At 38.5% G+C, this 23,519-nt stretch overlaps 1 protein-coding gene across 4 annotated transcripts; it reads right to left on the reverse strand.

Moving 5' to 3' along the window:
* Positions 1–979: 979 nt before the first annotated feature.
* cdh19 (cadherin 19, type 2) lies at positions 980–21,808 on the reverse strand. Of its 4 annotated transcripts, none has more exons than XM_013133159.3 (13): positions 21,631–21,808; positions 15,219–15,606; positions 14,798–15,092; positions 13,788–13,907; positions 13,309–13,476; positions 9,109–9,296; positions 8,268–8,521; positions 5,228–5,364; positions 4,740–4,861; positions 4,375–4,492; positions 3,934–4,185; positions 3,737–3,785; positions 2,495–2,573 (listed from the first exon to the last, which is right to left on the reverse strand). In XM_013133159.3, the coding sequence occupies exons 2-12, from the start codon at positions 15,453–15,455 to the stop codon at positions 3,772–3,774; spliced, it is 1,905 nt and encodes a 634-aa protein (XP_012988613.2). In that variant the 5' UTR covers positions 15,456–15,606; positions 21,631–21,808; the 3' UTR covers positions 2,495–2,573; positions 3,737–3,771. The 4 variants fall into 4 exon arrangements, with proteins under 4 accessions (XP_010863601.2, XP_010863599.2, XP_012988613.2 ...); XM_013133160.3 differs by having other exon boundaries at positions 2,502–2,573; positions 3,733–3,785; XM_010865299.3 differs by lacking the exon at positions 3,737–3,785 and having other exon boundaries at positions 980–2,573; positions 15,219–15,603.
* Positions 21,809–23,519: the final 1,711 nt, after the last annotated feature.

The raw sequence follows: 23,519 nt of genomic DNA on the forward strand, positions 1-23,519 counted from the left end.
AGGCCACGGACAGCCGTTATAGTAATAGTATTTATGTAAATAGCACAAAATCTACTTGATACAAATCCGTTAATGTATTTGCGTAGATGTTAGTCCATCCTAGGGACTAAGATATTGTTTTTCGGTTTTCACTACTTTTACATTTGGGGTTATGAACAATATACAGTAAAAATGTATATGGATCATTATGTATTTGGTATCAAATGATTATAAATAACCTAATTCATGTTAATGTACTTAGAAGGTAGTATTTGTGTGAAACATACACAATAAAGTAAATCATTTTGAAAGTGAAATCATTGTTTCTATTTATCATTGAATTCAGACCACACAACCATGTGGATCAGTTTTCCTAAACAAATATACTTTTCAAACCCTTTTTCTTACACAAATATGCATTGTATCACAATAAATGTGAACAGAACAAAGAAATAATTCACCTTTTGTGCAAGCAGTCCAATATGTTTATGACACCCATTATTAGTTTTCTATTTATCATTGATATCAGACCACATACAATCATGTGGAACAGTTCTCCCATTCCAAATATTCAAAGCAGACAATATCTGTAATGATGACATTTGTATTACATTATTTCATGATAAATAGGTTATTTGATGTTACTTTCCAGTCCTATAATGGACTCTGTTAGCATGTTGTTAGCATTCCTCCTTTGTGTTCTGGTTACTCAGCTAAGTGTTTTACATTTTGCCATTTTATACTACTAATAATAATAATGATGTTGTAGAGTGTAACATAAAGTGTGGATATATTTTTGATGCTGGGAAGTTTTGGTAATATTTTTAATTGACAATTGCAATCATGTCGTGATAACTTGATAGGCAAGCACATCAAGTGTGCAACTTGAATTACTGCTTGATCATTCTCATAATGGAAAGCGTTTCAGTGTTTTAATGTAGTGTCAGCTAACTTGTTTTCTCACATTTCTTCCATTTCATTCATATGAAAACTGCAATGGCTAACTAGCCAACTAATTGTCTGGTTTGTCTGTCAGATTATAGAAAAGTTGTCTGGGCATAAATGTCACTTTCACTAGCTAGCCATGAGTGGAGGCGGTAGTTGTCGCAGATTCAAGCACTGGTCGTTTCAGTGCCGGTTATGGCCCGGAGTCCTATTTGGCGGCGGATTTTGGCAGGTCTGGTGCCTGAACCTGACTATGTATAAAGCAATGCGGGTGAGCGCTTCCTCGCAACCGGCAGTTTTTGGATCTATGGCTCTCCTGAACCCATGGGATAGTTATCGCAGTGACACAAGTTCGTTCAGTGGAAATTGGGGGTGAAAAAAAATTGTCTTGATGGGTTACTGATGTGTTTTGAGATTTGTGTCCCACATGGTTACTTTATGATCACATTAGCAGTGACTACAAATTATTGCTGGCTCAATCTCACCATGAAAAGATTTACAGTGTTTAGTTTTTTGTAGTCAGCAAACTAGTTAACATTGGTAGGTATTCAGCTGTTTATTGTAGCTAGCTAACTATCTGGTTGGTCTATGAGGCCTAGTGGCCTTTGTTGTCTAGTGGCAATTGGGTGCTGCACTCATAAAGTGAGAGGTGGCTAGAAAGATGTTGGAAGAGGGAGAACACACCAGAGAACGGAACCCACATTCACAATTTTTGTTGTGTTGAATGTCTACATGATGGGAGAAAAAGTATAATATTCCAAGACACATGATTGTGGTGTGAAATTAAAGTTGAATATGTGCTGTTTAAAACAAAGTAAATTTGTAATTATAATTTGTTATTGGTTTCTGTGCAATGTCTGTCTGAAATGTAAGAGAAAATATGATTTATTTTGAGAATTCTCAGAAATCTACAGCAGCATTCTAGAATTAGATTTGGGTCTAAAGGGTTAACAAACTGATTGATCAACAGAAAAAATCTAACCGTCATAACACAGATAATAGTTTCTACTTATATTTCTACTGTGCCAGTAAGCATATGTAATTTATGTCATCAAAGACTTCAAAATTAAGTTCAGGCTGTGATGTGCACTTCTATTTTGTAAGGGATTATCAGCCTTTTCAGAAGGTCATCTCTTCCTCCACCCCACCTTGCCAGAGAGTCAGTCTTACGAGGCGTAATCCAGGGTCCCGAGGACTCTGGTCAGCATCCACAAAATCCCATGACTCCAGGGAACTGAGAGACCCCGTGGCAGACCCTGTCCCCTCATAGGTATATGACCTCAAGCAGTCAAAGGGCGGAACGTAGGGGTCCTTATCCGCTTCGTCCAGCCTGTCCATGATAAACTGTTTGAAGATGTCGTCATCGGGGCCAATGAGGTGGGAGTGACGCAGGGACATGGACATCCTGATGCTAGCCGCCACATCCTCTCGGCGCAGCCTGCGGTCCCTCCTGCGTGGGTGGGGGCGGAGGGGAACGACAGGCTGACAGAACCCCCCCAAGTCACCGCCTCTTCCACCCCCTAGTTCCTCGTAGCGGAGCACCTTCTCTGAAACCCTCTCTGGCAGTTCCAACTCCTTCTTGTTTCCCCCTGGTCCCTCCTGTTGTTTCCTTCTGTGTCTTCTCAGAATCAGCATCAGAATGGACAGTACTGGAGACAAAGACCAGCAGGAGATCATTATGTTTTAAACACACAGGCTGGTGATTTGAAAGAAAAGAATTTCAGTATTAAATATGCACACTTCAAAGACGTGCTGAAAATAATAGGGTGAACTATTGTTGTATTATTCTATTATTTGGGGCTATCTTTGAGACATAAATATTAATAGAACACAAGGAATAGTACAGTAAATACAACAATTTCATAAAGAAAATCATTCATAATTCACCTCAGCATCTGAGTAAAGAAATCCTTAGTGGGCATTTAAGCTTGCGGTGTTCCAGTGCTGATTGTTTATATGGGGTTTTACACTCATATGAGGGGAAGTTAGCACACTAAGCATTGCTATTAATATTTCATGTGATGGGTATAGGTATTACCCAAAGCAGCAGATGTCATAATAAGCCCACTACACTACTGCAAAGCCATCAATGTCCCAGGACGGCATTGGTATTGATGGAGGGTCTCACATAAGCACATAACTGGCTGCACATTTATGTGCTTTGCTAAGCTTTTACAGTTTTTATGCTTTTCTTGTTAATGGCACACTATTGAGTTTGACTACGTTATTAATATGATTAATGAGACTGGGATAGGTTTCAGAGATACCTAACTATTCATGGGTTGCACCTTCATCACTTGGTTGCATCAACCTATCGTTATGAACATTCTGAAAACGTCTCAGGAATCTTGTCTTCCAAAATGCAAGTGGCGGCCAGTCAGCAGTGCCTACTCATTCTGAACATTGATTAATGGCTGTTTCATCTAAATTAGTTATCCGTATAATATTGGCTATTTGCTTTTGACAGTAAACTGCCATTCACTAGTTAAGCTTGCTAGTAAAGATTGCCCAAAATACCATAATAATGTGATATTAACATTAGCTAGGTAAAATCCAGTATTCTCCCCTCGATATCAAGCTAAAATTACATCTGAGGTCAATCTGATGACTTCACAGGGATGCAAATAGATTTTCCTACTAATGATATGCTAATTACCTTGGTTAGAAATGTCCCTTTCCAAGCCACTATTAATCTTCCTCAATGCTAAGTGTCAATCCCATGAGTAGAATGATAAGTCTTGTAAAGAACGTTTAAAACAACAATGCGACAAAACGTGCAACCCATAACTGAAGCCACACACTCCATACTTGCCCAGCTGATGCGAAGGAGAATTACACTACTTCACTCTAACACAATCGGTCTGTTGAAAAAAAGTCACTTTATGATCTGATTTCATGTACAATGTCTCTATGCAAACACATTCACAATGGACACACAGATCCAAAGCTTTTAAATGCAATTCAACGCCTAAAACAGAACACTGCAGAGATGCCCCACATCTTTCCTACCTGTGAATGTTGCAAGGCAGATCACAAGGCCCAGCAGGGTCTGGAGGCTGACACCCATGGGGAGCGCCTGGGCCTCCACCCCACTTGTGGGACAGTGTCCAGCGGGCTGGCAGCTGCACACGCTGATAGTCAGGGTAGTGGTACTTGATAGGGCAGGGGATCCACTGTCTACTACCATCACAGGAAGCAGGTACTGGGTACGGTCGCTACGGGTGAACGAGCTCCGTCGTGCCAGGATGCTAGCACTGTTGTCTGTGATAGATAAGACACTAAGTGAGGAGTGAACCAGAGTTGTCTGTATTAAGACAGCATCACAAGATTTTGAAAATTGCCTTGGATATGTAATGCAAACACATCTTTCGGTGCATTGCTACACAGGTAGTTAAATTAGGACAGATGATTATTATGTTTAATAAGTCAGAGGACATATCTGTGTTGCACCTTGGTTGTCCCTGATGGTGAAGTTGGGGTTGATGTGTTTCTCAGTGACCATGGAAAAGTAAAAGTGGTGTCCCTCCTTAGGATCATCCAAATCCACAGCATTGATCAGCTGGATGAGCTACAAACACCCATGTACATTACCTGTCATACAATGGCTCTAAAAGACAATGGTTCTCACTAAGCATCAGAAATTATAAATATCTACTGTAAGACACATTATTTGGTTGAGAGCCGACAAGTTAACTTATAAACATTGTCCCTTTAGGGATATGAAGTTGAAACCTTATTGATTCAGTTCATGGCACATAGACCTTTATGCCTATGTTAAATTACACTTTTTGTGAAATCTGAGGAATGCATCCTACCTCTCCTGACTGTGTGCCTTCACAGACATGTGACTTGTAGTCCCTAGCAAGCATTGGTGCATTGTCGTTTATGTCCAGCACTTGGATGAATACCACTGCCGACGAGGAAAGATGGTTTTGCTCTGTAGTTTGGAAGACATATTTGTTGGAATCAAACGGATGTCATAAATGGTTTTGAAATGCTATGTCACCAAGGCAGTCTAAATGAGAACCATTTTACTGGAACGCTCACATCTCCTTGGATTACTACAGTGGCACAAATGCTTGTTTCACTCCAAAGCAGATGGGATAATGGACAAAAACAGGTATAAAACAGTTTAGAGCCTTTCAGGAGAATTGAAAATGTGGTTTTATTTGAAACTGGTTGACAAGGGGTTTAGTTTGTAATTGTCAGCCATCATTGTGAATATTAATGTGCAATCTCTGTATTTATTAATCAGCATGTGCAGTGTAGTTTTTATTCTATATATGAATGAGATTCTACTTACTTGTTTCCTTGGCTGTTATGGTTAGATTGTGCCAGGCTTCTTCCTCGCGGTCCAAAGGTTTTGCAATCGTTACGGTCCCATTGTTTGGGTCTATTTTAAAAGCTTTTCTTATATCGCTGCTTTTGTCAATTGAATATCTGGAAAAGAAATCACCAGGACACAGTTACCAAGGAATGCCTCTGTCTCTTATAGTTAAGCACACAAAACATACCGCTGAGAGGTAAATTGAGGAAATGTTTCTGTTTCCAATGATTGATATTCAACAAAGGGCTCAATCAAAGCCCAGTATGACAGTAAGACAAAAATGTGATACAACCACAAGAGCAACAATGGTATGACACATTGGGTATGTTAACATGAATTAACTCAGATTAATATAATAGTGTCATTAAAAAGCTGACATGCTTTGCAAGAAGAACTGTTTCTCTAATGTTTTTTTTTTTATGGACACATCTGAAATGAATTACCTGATGGGACATAGAAAACTACAAAACAGACAATGAAAAATAAACCATTGAGGTGGATATTGAGTTTGTATGTTAAAACTTAATAAGATGCATACAATTTTCTGAACTCACTTTAAAAAGTGAGGTTAACAAATATACAGAACAAATACACTGCCAGACCTTAATGCCGATTAAGATAACAAAGCGTTAACACGACTAATACCATACTCTGCCTATTGCCAATATTAAATGTATTTTATAAAAACACTTTTACGTCAGCAGTAGTCATAATAATAGTAATGGTCAGGTTAATATACTCATTGTCTAGTATGATATTCGGATGAATGTTTCTCCAAATGCTTCATATCTAAATTAAACATCTGAGATAACTCAAACTCAGCCATTTGTGCTCTCCAACAAGCATTTCTGTGAAGACCTTCAGCAAAAGACATAGCATACTGTGAGCAATATGCAGCACCTGCCACTCTTTAACACTGCTGGGGTGGGTGGGCTAAAGGCACTGACACTGTCTCCTCTGCAACGTGCCCAACTTGCAAATGACTTGAAATCTGAATTCCATATGTCACCTCGTACAATGCTTTATTACATTTCTAGCATCCTCTGCGCGTCGCTTTGTGATAATAGCACAGCAACAGATAAAATATCCTTTGAGGTATAAAAAATAGCCATGATTTATTCAACGGGCCTCATTTCCTACTGAAGTAATATGTGATAAATATGACCATGCATGGGCTATCCAACATATTCAAGGGTAAAAATAGAGACACTGAGACAGTGACACTATTGGGAATGGAGTGATTTTTTTAACTCCATGGAGGCATCTGGCAAGAGACGTGACCAGCTTAATGTCTGACTGCTATAACCCAGGGCTGGGCTAGGTGGGGCGTGTGTCCAGGTTGTCTCCTATTGGACACTTAAGGAGGGTTGTATAGTTTTGTTCCAAGCTCTGTGGGCTGCAGTTTAGGAGGCTTCAGGGCCTCTTTGACAAACTGGCAAAGGACAAGGCCAAGTGGATATAGAGGACCCCACACACAACCTTGACCAATGTTTTGAGCTGCTGGCCTCCGGGAGGAGATATAAAGTCTCACTGTTTAACAAAAATTGAAGCAGACAAGTTTTCTTCTGAAGACCATCAGGCTGAACAGTCAGAATATAAGACATAGAATATACAGTGGGGAGAACAAGTATTTGATACACTGCCGATTTTGCAGGTTTTCCTATTTACAAAGCATGTAGAGGTCTTTACTTCTTACCATAGGGAACACTTCAACTGTGAGAGACGGAATCTAAAACAAAAATCCAGAAAATCACATTGTATGATTTCTAAATGACATAAGTATTTGATCACCTATCAACCAGTAAGAATTCCAGCTCTCACAGATCTGTTAGTTTTTCATTAAGAAGCCCTTCTGTTCTCCACTCATTACCTGTATTAACTGCACCTGTTTGAATTCGTTACCTGTATAAAAGACACCTGTCCACACACAGACTCCAACCTCTCCTCAATGGCCAAGACCAGAGACATGTGTAAGGACATTAGAGATAAAATTGTAGACCTGTACAAGGCTGGGATGGGCTACAGTACAATAGGCAAGCAGCTTGGTGAGAAGGCAACAAGAAAATGGAAGAAGTTCAAGATGACGGTCAATCTCCCTCAGTCTGGGGCTCTATGCAAGATCTCACCTCGTAGGGCACCAATGATCATGAGGAAGGTGAGGGATCAGCCCAGAACTACACGGCAGGACCTGGTCAATGACCTGAAGACAGCTGGGACCACAGTCCCCAAGAACACCATCCCAACCGTGAAGCATGGAGGTGGAAACATAATTCTTTGGGGATGCTTTTCTGCAAAGAGGACAGGACGACTGCACTGTATTGAGGGGAGGATGGATGGCGCCATGTATCGCGAGATCTTGGCCAACAACCTCCTTCCCTCAGTAAGAGCATTGAAGATGGGTCGTGGCTGGGTCTTCCAGCATGACAACGACCCGAAACACACAGCCAGGGCAACTAAGGAGTGGCTCCGTAAGAAGCATCTCAAGGTCCTGGAGTGGCCTAGCCAGTCTCCAGACCTGAACCCAATAGAAAATCTTTGGAGGGAGCTGAATGTCCGTATTGCCCAGCGACAACCCCAAAACCTGAAGGATCTGGAGAAGGTCTGTATGGAGGAGTGGGCCAAAATCCCTGCTGCAGTGTGTGCAAACCTGGTCAAGATCTACAGAAAACTAATGATCTCTGTAATTGCAAACAAAGGTTTCTGTACCAAATACTAAGTTCTTCTTTTCTGATGTATCAAATACTTATGTCATGCAATAAAATGCTAATTAATTGCAAATTAATACATTGTTTTAGGTTCTGTCACTCACAGTTGAACCTGCTAAATCAGCAGTGTATCAAACACTTGTTCTCCCCACTGTATGTACAAAATGAGCAGACAGTAGGCTAGACAAAGACTGTGTGAATTAATTATTATTCTTAATTGAATGTGTTATAATGCATTGTTTTTGTGTAATTGTAGGTTTATTTTTTTTCCATTTCACTGGACAATAAAGAGTATGGTGTTATTACTTTACCTGATCGGGTTATTGACTGAATCAGTGTCCCTGGCACTAACGGTGCCAACTATGGTGCCTGTCGCTGCATTTTCCAGAATCTTCCACTTATAATCAGGTTCACTGAAGATGGGGGGCTCATCAACGTCCTCAACAACAATCTTGAGAGTCGTCCTGTCCCGAAACTCATTGTAACTCAGGAAATGGGTGTCTATGTGATCGTTGACCGCCTCTGCAGCCATGACGAACCGTCGCTTGCTCTCATAGTCCAGAGACTGAAGGAGTGAGAAAAAAGAAATATCGATGACAGCTCTCCAGCTTAGTTGTTCAGTGAAGGCTCTTTTGGGCATGAAACAACTAAAAGACCTCTTTTGTTTATTGATTATCCAGCAGTGTAATACAGTATGCCAAAATTCCCTTAACCCAAATGTTCATTATGAAAAAAGTTGCACAGAGCCAGCACATTGATCCATCTTTTCCTGTCAATTCTGTCACACTGCCTCCTTCAAGGTCAACTGATGCAGCATTTCAACTGACAAGATGATGCTAGTTAAAAAAATATATGTATTTCAGGCTGAGCCAATAACTTCAGATGTCATCACCATTCAATTCCCCCGTGTCTTGGTTGGAAAAAACGAAATATTTGGTGGCATGATGCAAAGTCTGTGAAAGGCATTGACAAGTCTAGTGTAAAATAATTGCAATAAAATAAATTGGCCAATCAAACACAAAATGAAAACAAAGAAGCCTTATGACGTTACCACAGTAACCAGTAAGCCTCAACTTTACAAGAAGTAACAATTTGTATTAATTACTATAGCACAGCACAGTATAGCAAGAAAAGTGTTTCATCTCTGGTCACCTTTGCCAGTAGAACCACCCCTTCTTGTGTGACTGGATCTGTTTGGACTTTAAAGGTGCCACTGTCCTCCAGGTCCTCCAAACTGTAGTTCATCCGGGCATGGATGCCCAGGTCGCCATCATCTGCCTTGATCCTGCCCACTGTGGTGCCTACTGGTGCTGACTCCGGAACGGCAAATGTATAAAGGTCTGAGGGAAAACAGTCCAAAACCACATCTTGTTTCAGGGGAATACATAGACTATTTTATGCAAATCCATGGCACCCGATTTCGTATATTTTACGTTAGGTTACATTACAATGCTCTATCAAAATGTATAATACATTACGAATTGGCTAAAATGTATAATATCTTACGAACGCTACTAAAGCATAGTGTCTGTCGCTACATAATGTCATAAATGCATTTTAAGGTTAAGGTTAGGTATCACAGCATTGAAGTTAAGGTTAGGGTTGAGGTTAGATATCAAAGCACTGGGGTTAATGTTAGGTTAATTAGTGAACATACAAATCTGGTATGCACTGGCAGAAGCAACACTTAATAAATGGTAAGACTTGTATAAAAATATTTTAGTGACAAAAAGATTTAACAATGAACCAGGACAAAAACCAGGGGGAGATATATAAGGGAATATATAAACCCTTTCCCACAAGAGAAGAAACCAATGTTGCCAATAAGGCATCAAGTTATATTTATTAAAAATAAAAAAGAGGTCTAAGATAAGGGATCCACTGGGACTAGAAGTTGAAAGCTAAAGGCCAGGATTAAAGTGGTGGATAAATGTTAAGCTTAACTTTGGGGCCCAGGGGTTAAGATGAGGGAATAGGGACTAGGGGTTAGGGTTAGAGTTTGAAAACTAGGGATGGGAATAGGTAAGGGGATGGGACAATTAGGGTTAGCTATAAGGGTCTAGGGTTCAGGATAGGTGTAGGAATCTAGGGATTAGGGTGGGTATAAATGATCATAGGATAAGATTTAGAAATTGAGGTTGAGGTTAGGCATAGGGGTCTAGGGGTTAAGGTTAGAGTTAAGGAATTGGGGTTAGGGTCAGGAACAAAAAAATATATAGGATGGGTATTAGGGTCTAAGGGTTACGGTCAGGTATAGGAATTAGGGTTAGGAAGGGGGAACCGCCCACTAAATAAACAAATAAAAGGTAAGTATAAAATAATAAGGGCTATCCAACAAGGACAAATCAGCAATGGACGAATCAACGACAAAAGTTAAGTGCTATCAACTCAAGGTAAGCGCTAAAAAAGTAAGCAAACAACAAATAAAATAAATTCACACCACACTGAGTTATAAAAAATAAGTGCAATCATAGTTAAGGTAAGTGCTTTAGACAACATATATAAGAATAAATAAATAAATGAACATTCCTCATGAGCGGTTTTCCTATAACCCCTCATTCTCCCAAAGAGAACCCCATCCATCAGGTAAGTAAACCAAGGTAAGTTTAATACTTTTCATTTAGGCCCCTAGGATCTATTGTTCGGAGACGCCCAATCCAAGTTCTTTCCAACCTCTGCCTCTGTGCCCTGGACCAGCTCCCATTTGACTCCAGACCAAAAATAATCAAATTGTGAACTAAAATGTGAATAACATACAGTACTCTTGTTCCCCTTACCCATATGGTACATATGCTGTTTGAGTCTGGTTTGTAGTGTGCCTTTTGTTTCCCCTATGAAAATCTTTTGACATAGTTTGCACTTAATTCCATAGACCACATTTATAGTGGACAATTCTATCCTTTGTTTCATGTGGAACCCCAGACCCGAAAACACAGTGGAAGACCCATACACTTAAAGGTCACTTGAAGGACAGAAGGAAATCCAATAAAGTGCTCACTCAATATCTGTCATCTGTCATTAAAGAGCTGTGTTGCTGAATATTCTATGTAATGTAAAGGCAAAAGGAAAAAGCCTCACACATGCTTGAACAGCTTATAGGCACAGGAGCCAGCTGTCCCGTTTCTGTAGCATCAGGCAGTTTTAATGTACAAATACACCCGTCTGGACTTGATGCTAGTTTATCGCAAGGCCTTAGCCCCAATCTTCCTCCCTAATGCAGAGTGTCAAAGCAGAGATGTTTTGGGTCCCATTTGTACAATGATTGGCATGGCTCAGCTGGGGATCGATCCAAAACTTTCAATCTCAGGGCCGACACAAACCACAAGGCCACTGAGTTGGACCATGAATATTACTTACTAAACATAAAAAGAAATGTTTTCACATGCCTGCTACAATACAATAAGCAAATCAGCAAATCTGCTTATTTTATTAAAAGTTTCTAATAGTTCTCTGTGCAACTAAATGTCTTAGTGTTGAGTTGTTGGTGTTGGAAGAATAATAACAGATGTAATTTGGGGTTTGTGGTCAGTCACTGGTGGTGAGTCAGACAACTAATAGTAGGTCTTTATAATTCTGGCCCAAATGTGGTTGTCTTCTAGTGTGTTTGGAGGACTGCCACAGTCATTGTTGGACATTGAATAGATTACATATCCAAAATAAAAAACGACTTCACTAACACATAATATGCTTTAAAGTTTGGTCAGTTCGTATGTGAAAGAAATGATACACTTTTTAATGACTATTTGTTGCTCACTGCTGTACAAATAGCATAAGAATATTTGGAAGAATTAAAATACCAGCATACTTTGTTAAAAGTGCTGTCCCTGTTGTTTTCCACTTGAGAGAAATTGATTTCTTCCCTGAGCTATCAGAGAGGTTTATCTCAGAGAAGGCCAAGTTTGTTTCCAAAGGTCATGACAAAAGTCCTTTCACATGTGAATGATTATATTCATCCAGGAGGCTCACAAACAGACACACAAACCCACACACACACACACTCTCAGAATATGCACATCATTTCCAATATATAGTGCATATAGGGTGTTTTGTCACCACAAGCCACTAGAACATCTTCAATGCATATATTCTTCAAGTGTCTGGAACAGTCTTGCAGAGATACAACCATTTAGTGGTAATAATGGGTTTATGCACTTCTACCCAGACAAGTAATTATACAATGTATCTATCTCAAACATGCTATCCCCGCCTTGGTCACACTGTTCAATTATGATGTAGTAGAAACAATGGATAAAACACACCATATATGGCGGCTAATATATATCATATAATATGTGACAATGATTTCACGAAACCCGTAAATGTAGTGGTGCTGCTGTTGCTTTTTTAAAGCTGTGTCTGTCACGAAACCCTAGGCTACTGTTGCTGTGCTGTGATGGTTGGTTCAGGGTGATTATGGCTACAATGGCCTTTAACAGACAATATGCTCTTATTTTCCCATGCCATTATTACAGTCAAGACAGTCCTCTATTATCCTGAGAATATAATGGAATACATGAAACACAATGAAGTATAAAATAATATATTTTTTTAATGGAAAAAAGCTGCCAAAGCCAAATGAGATACACAGTGCATCTCCTGCTGGGAATGATTCCTTAAAAAAGCCTATAATATGTCAGATTCAAATAGTTGAAAGACAATGTGACAATTGTCAGGATTTTTTCAGGGTAAACCATGGACCCTCTTTTTATAATCTTCTTTATGTTCTTCCCTGTAATTTGATGTTTTTAATAGCATCTGAAAGAATGAATACTCTATAAAGGTTTAACTTCAGCTTAATAGACATGTATTTTATTCTTTGTTGTGCTTGACCATAGAAAGCAACAAGCCTACTGTATTGATATGGCCTGTTGTACCTTGGCTTGTATCGTGTAAAGCCTACTTAATGATGACTGATGACCATTCAAACATTTATGCATTTACATTATCACCTACTTTTGAAATTATTATGTTTGACTGTAAAATTCTTGGTGGTCTTTTTGTCTCCCTGTTGTAAAACCCTATATCTGTGATTGTATTCTTGCCAAATGTTAATAACATCATGTTAATGGCTAATTAGCTCTGGAACCATAACTTTTTGTAAGCACATAGTGTCAATATAGAGTCATTTGTCTTCCACATTTACTGAACTGTTTCCTTCATTTTGGCGGTTACCTGTACATGCACTGTGCAGTCTACAACAGTAAGATCATAAAGGGGCTCCCAATTCGAATTGCCACGTATAGCAGGTGACCGTTCCACAATCCAATTTTCTTCCTTTGTGATGGGAATCAGCATGTGTGTGAGGTTTGCCAGTGGCGTCAAGAGTGTGTGGCAGTGACTGATGTGACTCACTGTGCTGGAAGGTGGGTCCATTGTCATTGACATCAGTCAGGCTGATGGTGACAGTTGTGGAGGCGGAGTAACCGCCGCTGAGTCCCAGCATATCCTTCACCTGCACCACCACCAGATACTGCTCCCTGGCCTCCCTGTCCATGTCGGACATCGAGGTCACAATGATCCCTTAGCCAGAAGGATGATATTTAAAAACAGAATCAGGAAGAGGGGCTGTGATTCTCACACATTCTTGTGTTACACAGTTTGATATACAAATCAAATGAAGCACTTGTCCTGCTCAGGCATTGGTTCAAATCTGACCATCTTCTGTTTTAGCAAGAACTCTCTACTGTATGTTTCCCCAGTTTCTCTATGAAGCACAAATGCCCAATAACATTTTTTAAAATAAAAAACCTGATCTTAAACCAGTAATTAAATGTCTTATTAATTAATCTTAACAGGCGTCTGTCTCGTGTATCTCAAGCAGATAAGTGTACCTGTTTTCGGTTCCACAGAAAAGTAAGGCTCCCCCTGTAGGATGGAGTAGATGAGCTTGGCATTGTTTCCGAAAAGGGGATCGTCAGCATCTGTGGCTGTCACCTGGGCCACAGTAGTCCCTACGGGGGGCAGAGGATCACACCGGTAGGCTTGGCTGAAACATCCCCCCCAGCCTCCCTCCAGCCACTCCAGCCAACAGGGAAATAAAGCGATAATCCCACAGTCCCCCAGGGTCTGTCTGTCTGGCTCAGAGATGCAGAGGGAGGGGGCTGGAATGGTACTGGTTGCCCAGCGCTCACCATAGCCTTTTACTAGGCACTGAGGCTGGGCAGGTGTGCGTGACAACCTCTCTAACCCCCGGCGTGACATCTCTCTTTCTCTCTTGGTCTCTTGCTCCCCATCATTCTTGTTTCTCTCTCCTCACCACTCTATCATTATCTTTCTTTGTCCCTCTCTCTCTACAAGTCTGACAGTTTTTTTTTCTAGCGATCGCTCTGCCTTTTTTTCTATCAGTTAGCCGGGGTATTACTTTGTGTATCTTTCATTCTCTAAGACCATTTCTGCTTTTCAGTATTTCCACTCTTTTCTTTATTTATCCCTCTTTCCCCTTTCTCCTTTTTTCCCACTCTCCTTTCCTCTCTTTCTCCTTCTAAGAGTAAAATGCATTATGATTTATTACAAGAAAGATATTATTCTGCAAAGGCAGATTACATATAAATTGAAATGGTAATGCTTGTGCTATGAAAGGGCACTAGTAATGATAACATTATTAAAGAAAAATCATAAAAGGGGATTTATGGGCATGACACCAAAACCAATACTTTCAATGCCCTGAAAGGGTGACATGGGACAGTCATATACCCTTTAATTTTTTCAACATTTCAAATGAGAACTGATGAAATAACGTTTTTGAAAAAAGCTTTGTGAGATTTGTTTCAAAGCTCTGCTGAGACCAAGACTGTGCTAACATGGACACTGTTTTAGTTACATACTGATATGTCAAACGTACCAATAGGACACATTTCAGGGATGCTGGAGATATAGGGTTCATTTTGGAACTGGGGAATGTTGTCATTGATATCCTGGACCTTGATGATGAATTCCGACTGTGGCTCGACGGGCTCGTTGGAACTTCTATCAAGAGCTTGAGCCTGAAGAACATAGAAGGCCTTCTGTTCGCGGTCCAACTTCTGCAAAGTGCGAATCTCACCCGAATATTCATCAATTTCAAACATTTCCCCAGCACCTTCCCCTGACAGAATGTACTTGATCGAGTTATCCACTTTTTCGTTGTCTGATTTCAGCTAAGGGAAAGAAGAAAAGGGATGAAAAATGAATTTGTAACATAATTCTTTCATAAATGCTTCTACTGAGCATTTTCATTTGGCACGTCTAAAATGTAGAATATTTTCATTCAAGAGAATTGTTACTTGGCCAATAACACGTGGAGTGGGGTCCTCCTCTGGTACAAGCATTGGTTCCCAGACCCAGGTCCGTCTGAATCTACGATGCAATGCGGTGGTAATAGACCCCTCGCCCAGCTGTGGGTTGGATTTCAGACCGTGTGGACTTCTCGACTCACTCAACACGCAGCATTGCGTCATTGACAGGATAATAGCTAAGGCCAGTATACCAGGACAGCGCATTGTGTAAATCCACTGATCCATTTTCCAAGCTGTCTTTCTTCCTGTGGTTAGTGCGCTGAGATGTTGGTGTCACTGATCTATTAAAAAGTTTCCTCTGAGCATCTGAGCATACGTTGTGGGCCTCAGAAACGTGGCTAGCCATGTTGGCCTGGTGGTGTTAACGACCATTCTGCTGTGGAATGGGAAAAAGTGGTTGCAATGAATAACTTGGTTCATTTTATGATATTCATGTACATATCTCTATGTCTTGAAACCTTAAACAATGGAAATTATAAGTGAAATAATTTTGCTAAAGAAAGTCAACCTTCCTACTTTAAACAGAACAAAACCTGATATGAATTTACATAAGTGGAAAGGCATGTCATCTTTCCTATCTAATTGTTCCATCTAGCTGACAAGACAAGAGTATATTTAACAGCTTTGACAGAAATCAAAATACAAGCCGTGCCCTCTATCAACTCCTTGTCAAACACTGCATGTAAAGACATGAAAATACATTTTAAACAGCTATTACTGAAAGATCCAACTTCCACAGTGATGTCCAAGAATTATATCTGAAGTGGAAGCAATTTCAAAAGATCATGATGTTTATGCATTTCTATTTCTTAGAAGGATGTTCTAATGCTGGGGTCTGGATTTTCAATTCTGTCAGGGTGAAAAGCCTCCTCTGTTTTGTACAGACAAGGCAGTATATTGTATTCCATGGGTGGGCAGTAGGACCCAAGCATCATTCCTTCAGCATGATGCGGAGCTATGCAGCTGACTAATGAAGCCTTGCAATTTAATCAATGCCTGGTTAGATGTGGAAAATAGCGACATATGCGCTTGAACAATTCTAATTTGAATGGATGTTCCAATGATAAAGTTCAAGACCACTGAATGCCTTAAATGTGGTGCTTTGGTCAAGTGTAGGTCAGGGACATTGTATGGTAACTTTAATACTGTGGTACTGTAAATATGAATTGTGGAACTTTATCCTAATTTTACAAAAAAGGTTTTGTAGTCTGCTAACTAAAGTTCTATAAAAGTTAACAGTCAAATTCCAGTGCCTTTTGTAGTTTTCTAATGGAGCTATGAAATGAAAGTAAACATTTCTTATTTTCTGTTTGACAGGACCGCCATGACAACCATGCAATATATCAGTTGGTCCCTTCTGCCAATGACAGAGAAACCAATATGAAACCACAGCATTGCATTGGTATGGTAACCAAAAGCTATGCAACACCAACAGCTGGTGTCTGTCTCTGTCATAAAAAATGGAGTTTCTATTTTAGTATCTTGACAGTATATTGTTTCCTTCAAAGTCTTTATGCTACCCTTATTAAAAGTGGTTTCATAGAGAGTGTAACAGGGTAACAGTTGCTGTCTGCATGTTCTCTTCTGAAAATAATGTGTTCAAAGAAACTACTGAGATATATTTGAGAAATAAAATGTTGGGTAACACTTTCCGTTAAGTTGACACTTATTACTATGTAGCTGCAATGTAAATACATAAGGACAACTGTATAAACAACATTGTAATACCACAGGTTTTACATTGTAAATACAATTGAGTAATTATTAATCCATATAGGTTATTAAACTAAAGACAAAAGGTAATTACAAACATTTTGTAGGATGCTATTCCATGTGTGTCCAAACGGTAGCTGCCCCTCCTGCAGCTACACACTGACCCTGAGACAAGAGTAATTCTACTTAGAGATATTGCACAACTCACCTACAATTGAAGGCTTAAAAAGTAATGTCAGTTATCTTTACAGACAAACACAACAGGCTAAGTTCCCATGCTTATTACCTAGCTACAATGTTTCCTTCAAACACTCAAATTTTATGTATCAACAATACAATTATTCCAACTGTCTGGTGGAAATGTTGTTTATTTTTTACCTTAACTATGTAAAATAATTGTATTTTATTGGTTTGCTGTGTTCAGTATTTTTTTCAATTGAGAAATTCCACTGGAGGTCATTGAGAACCACTTATACCTCATGTAACCACTAGGGGGAACTAGCGAGCAGAGGACCATTATGTTTGGGGAGTAGGTCAGGCGATCTTCTCTTATCTTGTAAGAAACTACAACAAACCACAACAAATCTGCACAATCGTTGTGTTGTATTATTTATCCTGTTTTACAGGTTTGTAAAGTGACAAACACTAATTCCTCATAATCAAGATTGATATAACATTGTTAGTAGTTGACAACAATCTCTTGGTAGGTATTGAATTACGAATTATAAAACTTTTATTTAGTTTGGGTGCTCTAGCTTGTTTGGGCTATCCGAGTAGCTAGCAATGCTAACGTAATGAACATCAAATGCAATGAAAAGTTTTGCGCACCAATTGTTTATTTTTCCTTTTATATTCCACTCATATATGTTTTGAGAATATTTGTATTGTAATTAAGATTTTATAATATCCTTTTAGCAGGATTTAGGTTTATCTACCTTGAAGCAGTTATTGAAATACAGTTTAATGTAAGGCCTCCAGATAGTGTTTTATTGTCTAAAGTTAAGGTATTAATATGGAATGCAGGCCAATTGTCTGTTATTGAAGTATCTTTATGATCACATTCATTTTTCTAAAGGCATTTTTATTTGTATGATTACAGCTCAATGAGTTCATATTCTATAGACAGGCCTTGGGTTTGTACAGCCAATGGTGAGATTGTGTGTATGTGTGAAGTCAGGATTTATGTTTGTTCTTAGAAATAGTATGAAGTTAACTGTATGATTCACCAAACATAGAACATGTTATGTAAATGATTGTGCTATCAGAAAGAGAGAACATAAAGAGAACTTAAAAAATCTTAAGACTCCTTTCCTATAAACCAATGCAGTCATTCAGTTATATTATTTATCCTGTTTTAGAGGTCATATAATCTGCCTTCCTGGTCCCACGTCTGGGACCTGTAAGAGATTCTTGGTAAAACCTGTGTAATATCATGTAGTTACATTTGTCTACCTACCTAGGAATAAGAAGTTACATTTGTCTACCTACCTAGGAATAAGCAGTTTATGAGAAACCCATTGTTGTTTATTCCTGGGTAGGTACATATTAACCACAAATGTCACTACATGGTATTACAAAGGTTTTAGCTTTTTGTTTCACTTTCTCATAAGTTGCTAATTCCTAGGTAAATATGAATTATAAATGAATTGTTCTTACATAACATTTAAGTGAAGAAAACATTGTACACAGACAATAAGCATGGGAAGTTAGCCTGAGGTGTTTGTCAGTTAAAGACGCATTACTGATTACTGACCCTATTTTTAAACCTCCAATTGTAGACGAGATGTGTAATATGTTGTGCATATCTATGCAATCTCTAAGTAGAATTACTCTTACCTCTGAATTCTGAATGTCAGGCTATGTTTGAGGGTCAGCCTGAAGCTGTAGTAACCTACACTGATAAATCATTATTCTATTGCAATTACAAAGTAAAACCTGTGGTATTACATTGTTGTTTATACAGTTGTTAACATGTATTTACATGGCAGTTACATAGTAGTAGGTGTCAACTTAATGGGAAGTGTTAGCAAATGATGTTTCATTAAAATACAAAAGAAAATTTTCAGTCAGTGAAAGATGTCTTGTAATTGCAATGTTTGTATGTATCCATACATTTAGAAATATAGACATCTAGAGATGCTAGAGAATTATGTGTGCAAATAAAACAAATAATACTGTGTATATTGTGCACTATGCCTATAGTATTTGTTGAAGCAGAAAGTACTTTTAATGTCTAATTGTTTAATAGTCATATTAACTTAGAGGGACTAAGTGTACTTCCAACAACTATACATTATTCTACAATGCAAAATAATAAAAAAATAATTACAAAAAATCTATTACCAATGCTCAATTTCCTTTTAGAAATTCATTTTGGTTGTACAGTGTAAGCGAAAGTGAACATGTTTGTGTGTAAGAGCGTCTTAACTGAGCATATTCATATCAGCACATTGCTTGTGGAGTGACATTCCAATTAGTGGCCAGTGAGTCGTGAGGTAATGATGGGCCTTCATACTGCTGCCAAGCAGCCTAACTGAACGCTGCGGGCCAAAACTAGACAACAGACCCTGATGCTACCTAGAGGCAACTCCCCATGTTTAACATCTCCCAACTAAGTATGCCAATAAAGATTAGTGCCAGATAAGTCACGCAGCAGTATGATTGGCTGACTCGCTGACCAACAGATCTGTAAATGGTTGGCTGGCTAACAAAATGAAGTACAAAATTATGTAGCTTAGCAAACCTCCTGTTCATATACAAAGTCTTATAAAAATATATATTTTTGTTTATATTTATATGGGCAGGCTTTTTCAATTAAATCTTTAATAGGTACTGTGCAGTTTACGTAATCAGCAATATAATAACAATCGAATGCCAAAACAACATACTATATGAATAAAAAAAATGTAACTGCCATACCCGATTGATTGATAATATTTCAACGCATGTCTATTAGAGTATATTTTTTCAATATCTTATTTCCATGATAATGAAACTGAAATGGCATCTGACTCAATAGCATCAGGTAGCACAATGAAACATAGCTGGTGGTGGACTACTTATAGAATCTGTCAAAGAAATTCAAGAAATGCAAATTAAGCTGCTGTGTTGATCTGAGCAAGCTCAGAAAGAGGTCTATTTTCTATTAGCTGCACCACTTAGATTTTTTGGGCGATAACTAGGATCAGTGCATGTAGAACCCTGCGGCTGCAGTTTTTTTTCTTTAGTAATGGGCATTTTCCTTCCCATTCCAGCAAACCTCCTGGAGCACGAACACATACCCATTTCTGCTACTCCACCACTTGACACGAGTGAGAATGTGCTTTGGTCTCGCAATGTTAAGCACTTGATGCCATGAGACCATCACATTACTTTCCTATACACACTCTCATGGAGATATTTACATTATTCACATATCACATCACATACTGTTAAAACTATCAATATAACTGACCAGGTCTACAATGTCTATGTGTTCAATGTACCATAATGCCCATAAATATAAAGCATGGTTGTCTTTATAGAAAACATGTAGTAACTACGGTGTAATAAGTCAAATAACTACTTTAGTTTTATTTTCAATACAAGGCTGCTAAAAGCTACAAATAGAGAAACAAATGCAGCTAGGTATACAGGCAGCTAGCCAAATCAAGCAAAAAATTTTGTCAGTACTACAACTTCATTGTTCACAACTAAATATTTAAGCTCAACCATCAAGAAGTTAGCAAAATAACATTTGAAAAAAATTATCACAAAAACAGATACTGTACAGGGCACTCTATCTATGCTTCCTTGGCAACCATGGCAACCATGTGACTTTTCTTGGGTATAGCACATGCTATGGAAGTGACTTAACTATAGATAGCTCCAAATGTCACTTTAATATAGAGTGCTGCTGGGAATGTTCCACATTTGATTTCCAAGAGAGAATGATTGATCTCCCTATGAAGAATCTAACCGTTGTCATGTCACTTCAACAAAACTATGTTTTTTTTTAATTGGTCATTGGGGAGCCCATGTTGGGACATTGTGTTTACTGTTCAGCTTCAGAAAGTAATGACATCTACCACTCCTAAATAAGGAACATGAATACACCAAGCTGAACAAACAATGTCAGAACGTTACGCTACCATGTACTATTTAGTAGCAGTCTTGCGAGTTGTTATGTTAGTAATTAGTGTCTACCATGCATCAGAAACCAGGTTGTTTCTTTTGTGAAACAAGACGTATACATTCCCTTTTGATTTCTCTGCACCAATTTGTTTTGTCTTCAGATATTAATCAATTTGTATAATGATACGTTAAGTCAAAAGAATGACAATATAAACCTTGGTCATATAGTTTGTTCAACATCTTTAGATTAGTTGCCTTCTGCACAAGCAACTTTTATGTGAGGGTCACATGGACAGACATGACTACAGCTTGAACTGCATTTAGCAACCCTGAGGTCATTCTAATTGTGTTATAAAAAAAAACAGTAAGTAAACAGTCAGTAAACACGTTTATTGAGTCATTTAATTAATTTAACACAAATTCACACTTCAACTGATAAACATTTTAATTAAAAAATACTCATTTTGAAAACTCAGCATCAGTGCTCTATCATGTAAGAACATGAAATAAGTATGCCAACTTAAAATGTAAGAAACCTCTGCATATCTTCTTATAAATAAATAGATACACCCACCTTTCTGTGTGATTTTTCTGTAACTTCTCTCACTCTTCAACAGCTGCTACCAGCAGAGATCATCATGGTGAAGAATAAGACAATCACAGTCTGGTTAACTAAAGGCCCTGGTACTGAACTGCTTTTTAGCTCCAATAATAGTAGCAGCAAATGGACATGGTTCTCACAATGCGCAATTCCTTCCACTGACAAACTCCCCCTTTTTTTGTATTTTCTCCTCTTTTACTCTCTTTCTCAAACTTCCTGGGGAAGAACAAACACTGGCACTATTGTCTGGGGGCACATCTGAACAGTGCTGAACACTCACGGCCTTCATTGCCATGCAAATAGCCCCAGCCTGGAGATACAAATGGATTTCTATCTTTTTACCCAGCACATGCTTTCTCTTATTCTCCTTCCCTTTCTTTGTGAACAATCGTGCACTTATTAGTCTTGCTGGTGTGGCAGGATGACAATTCATCCAAGGCGACTTTCTGTGAGTGATAACTGGGATGCAGTCTGTTTTGGACATTTTAGTCAGAAAAGTAAGTCTGAAAAAGCCCTTGACATAGGCCTTGTCTTGATATTGACACATTTCCACAATGATAGGCCTCTCAAGAACCTGGTTGTGAATTCATGTTTGCTTGGATGTGAATAGGCTTTGGACATTGTAGGACTGTTGTGGAGAGTTCACAGTACTCTAGCTGCTGTAGGGGAATCCATTTTCTACATTGTTAATTGTGCTCACTCCAATCACTAAAAGCTATTTATATCAATCACTAATAACACTATGTTAAACCATTTTTACCCAATTCATTATTTGATACGGAACTGATCAATTAGGTCTGCATTGAATACTATGTTTAAAATGAGCCCTTAGTTAAAAACTAAGCACACAGCAGACATGCACACAGCAGACAATTGTGCAACTTTTATTTTAATTGTTGCTGTATTTATTTGTTTGTTTACTGCCCCTAGGTATGGTCGCTGTATTTTGAATTCCCTATGTTGTGTTGTGTGCTTAAAAAAATGTTTTGTTTGTTGATGGCTGTCTTGGCCAGGACACTCCTGTAAGATATTTGTTTTCCTTTTGTCCTTCCTGGTTAAGGTTAAAAAATAAATAAATAATGAATAGGTTTACTCTGAAACAGGACATTTGGGCATATACACTATTTTGACATGCTAACTAAACTTACAGCTTTATTACATTCCAAAATGTTAATGGATGCATTTACAATAGCCAGAATCATGCATAGCGTTCCATCTTAGGTAGTAACATGACTATGTTATTTTGTAACTGCGGATCAGATCAGTCACTATGAACTCCAAAACTCCCATTCTTATTCCATATCAAACCCAGAAATATCAAGACTTGCACTGTGACATTTCAAATATCCATTGTAGACTGGGACTAATATAGCAATTAGAATGAGAGTGGGCCAGCTAGATAAACTTTAACGCTAGTCCAATATGTCATGTTCTACTGTTATTTTATTTTAGGATTGGAATTTATACCTCAATATAGAATGTCTATGGCCAGAATATATATTTTTGTATAACCATAGGATTAGAATATTATTGTAATACTAATATATTGCATTATATAAAAAAGTCTGTTTTGTGTATCATCAGGGTAGACAGAACCAGAGCTATTCTTTGTGTAGAAAGAAATCATGTTGCCCCAGGCTGAATCCTGAAAAAAAAAATTGTTATGATTTAAGAAAATAAGTATTTTTTGGCAATGACTAACTTCTGCTTTGGGCTTGTAGAATACTGCTCTAAATAACTATGATGAGACCAATCTGTTTTCATACTCTTCACACGTCTGCTCCCTAACCCTAAAATACAGAGGTTGAAGGGAGTCATTTACATTGCACAAGTTCCATGTGCCCGGGTCAGTGGAAAAAAGG

The sequence above is a fragment of the Esox lucius genome, chromosome 21, assembly GCF_011004845.1.
Source record: "Esox lucius isolate fEsoLuc1 chromosome 21, fEsoLuc1.pri, whole genome shotgun sequence".
NCBI classification, from domain to species: Eukaryota; Metazoa; Chordata; class Actinopteri; order Esociformes; family Esocidae; genus Esox; species Esox lucius.

Coding starts and splice junctions, on each gene's coding strand:
- cdh19 (XM_010865299.3), bottom strand. CDS start 15,455: ATGGATCAGTGGATTTACACAATGCGCTGTCCTGGTATACTGGCCTTA. Junction 5,365..8,267: donor TCAGTCAATAACCCGATCAG/GTAAAGTAATAA, acceptor TTTCTTTTCCAG/ATATTCAATTGACAAAAGCA. Junction 4,862..5,227: donor CATAACAGCCAAGGAAACAA/GTAAGTAGAATC, acceptor TCCAAACTACAG/AGCAAAACCATCTTTCCTCG.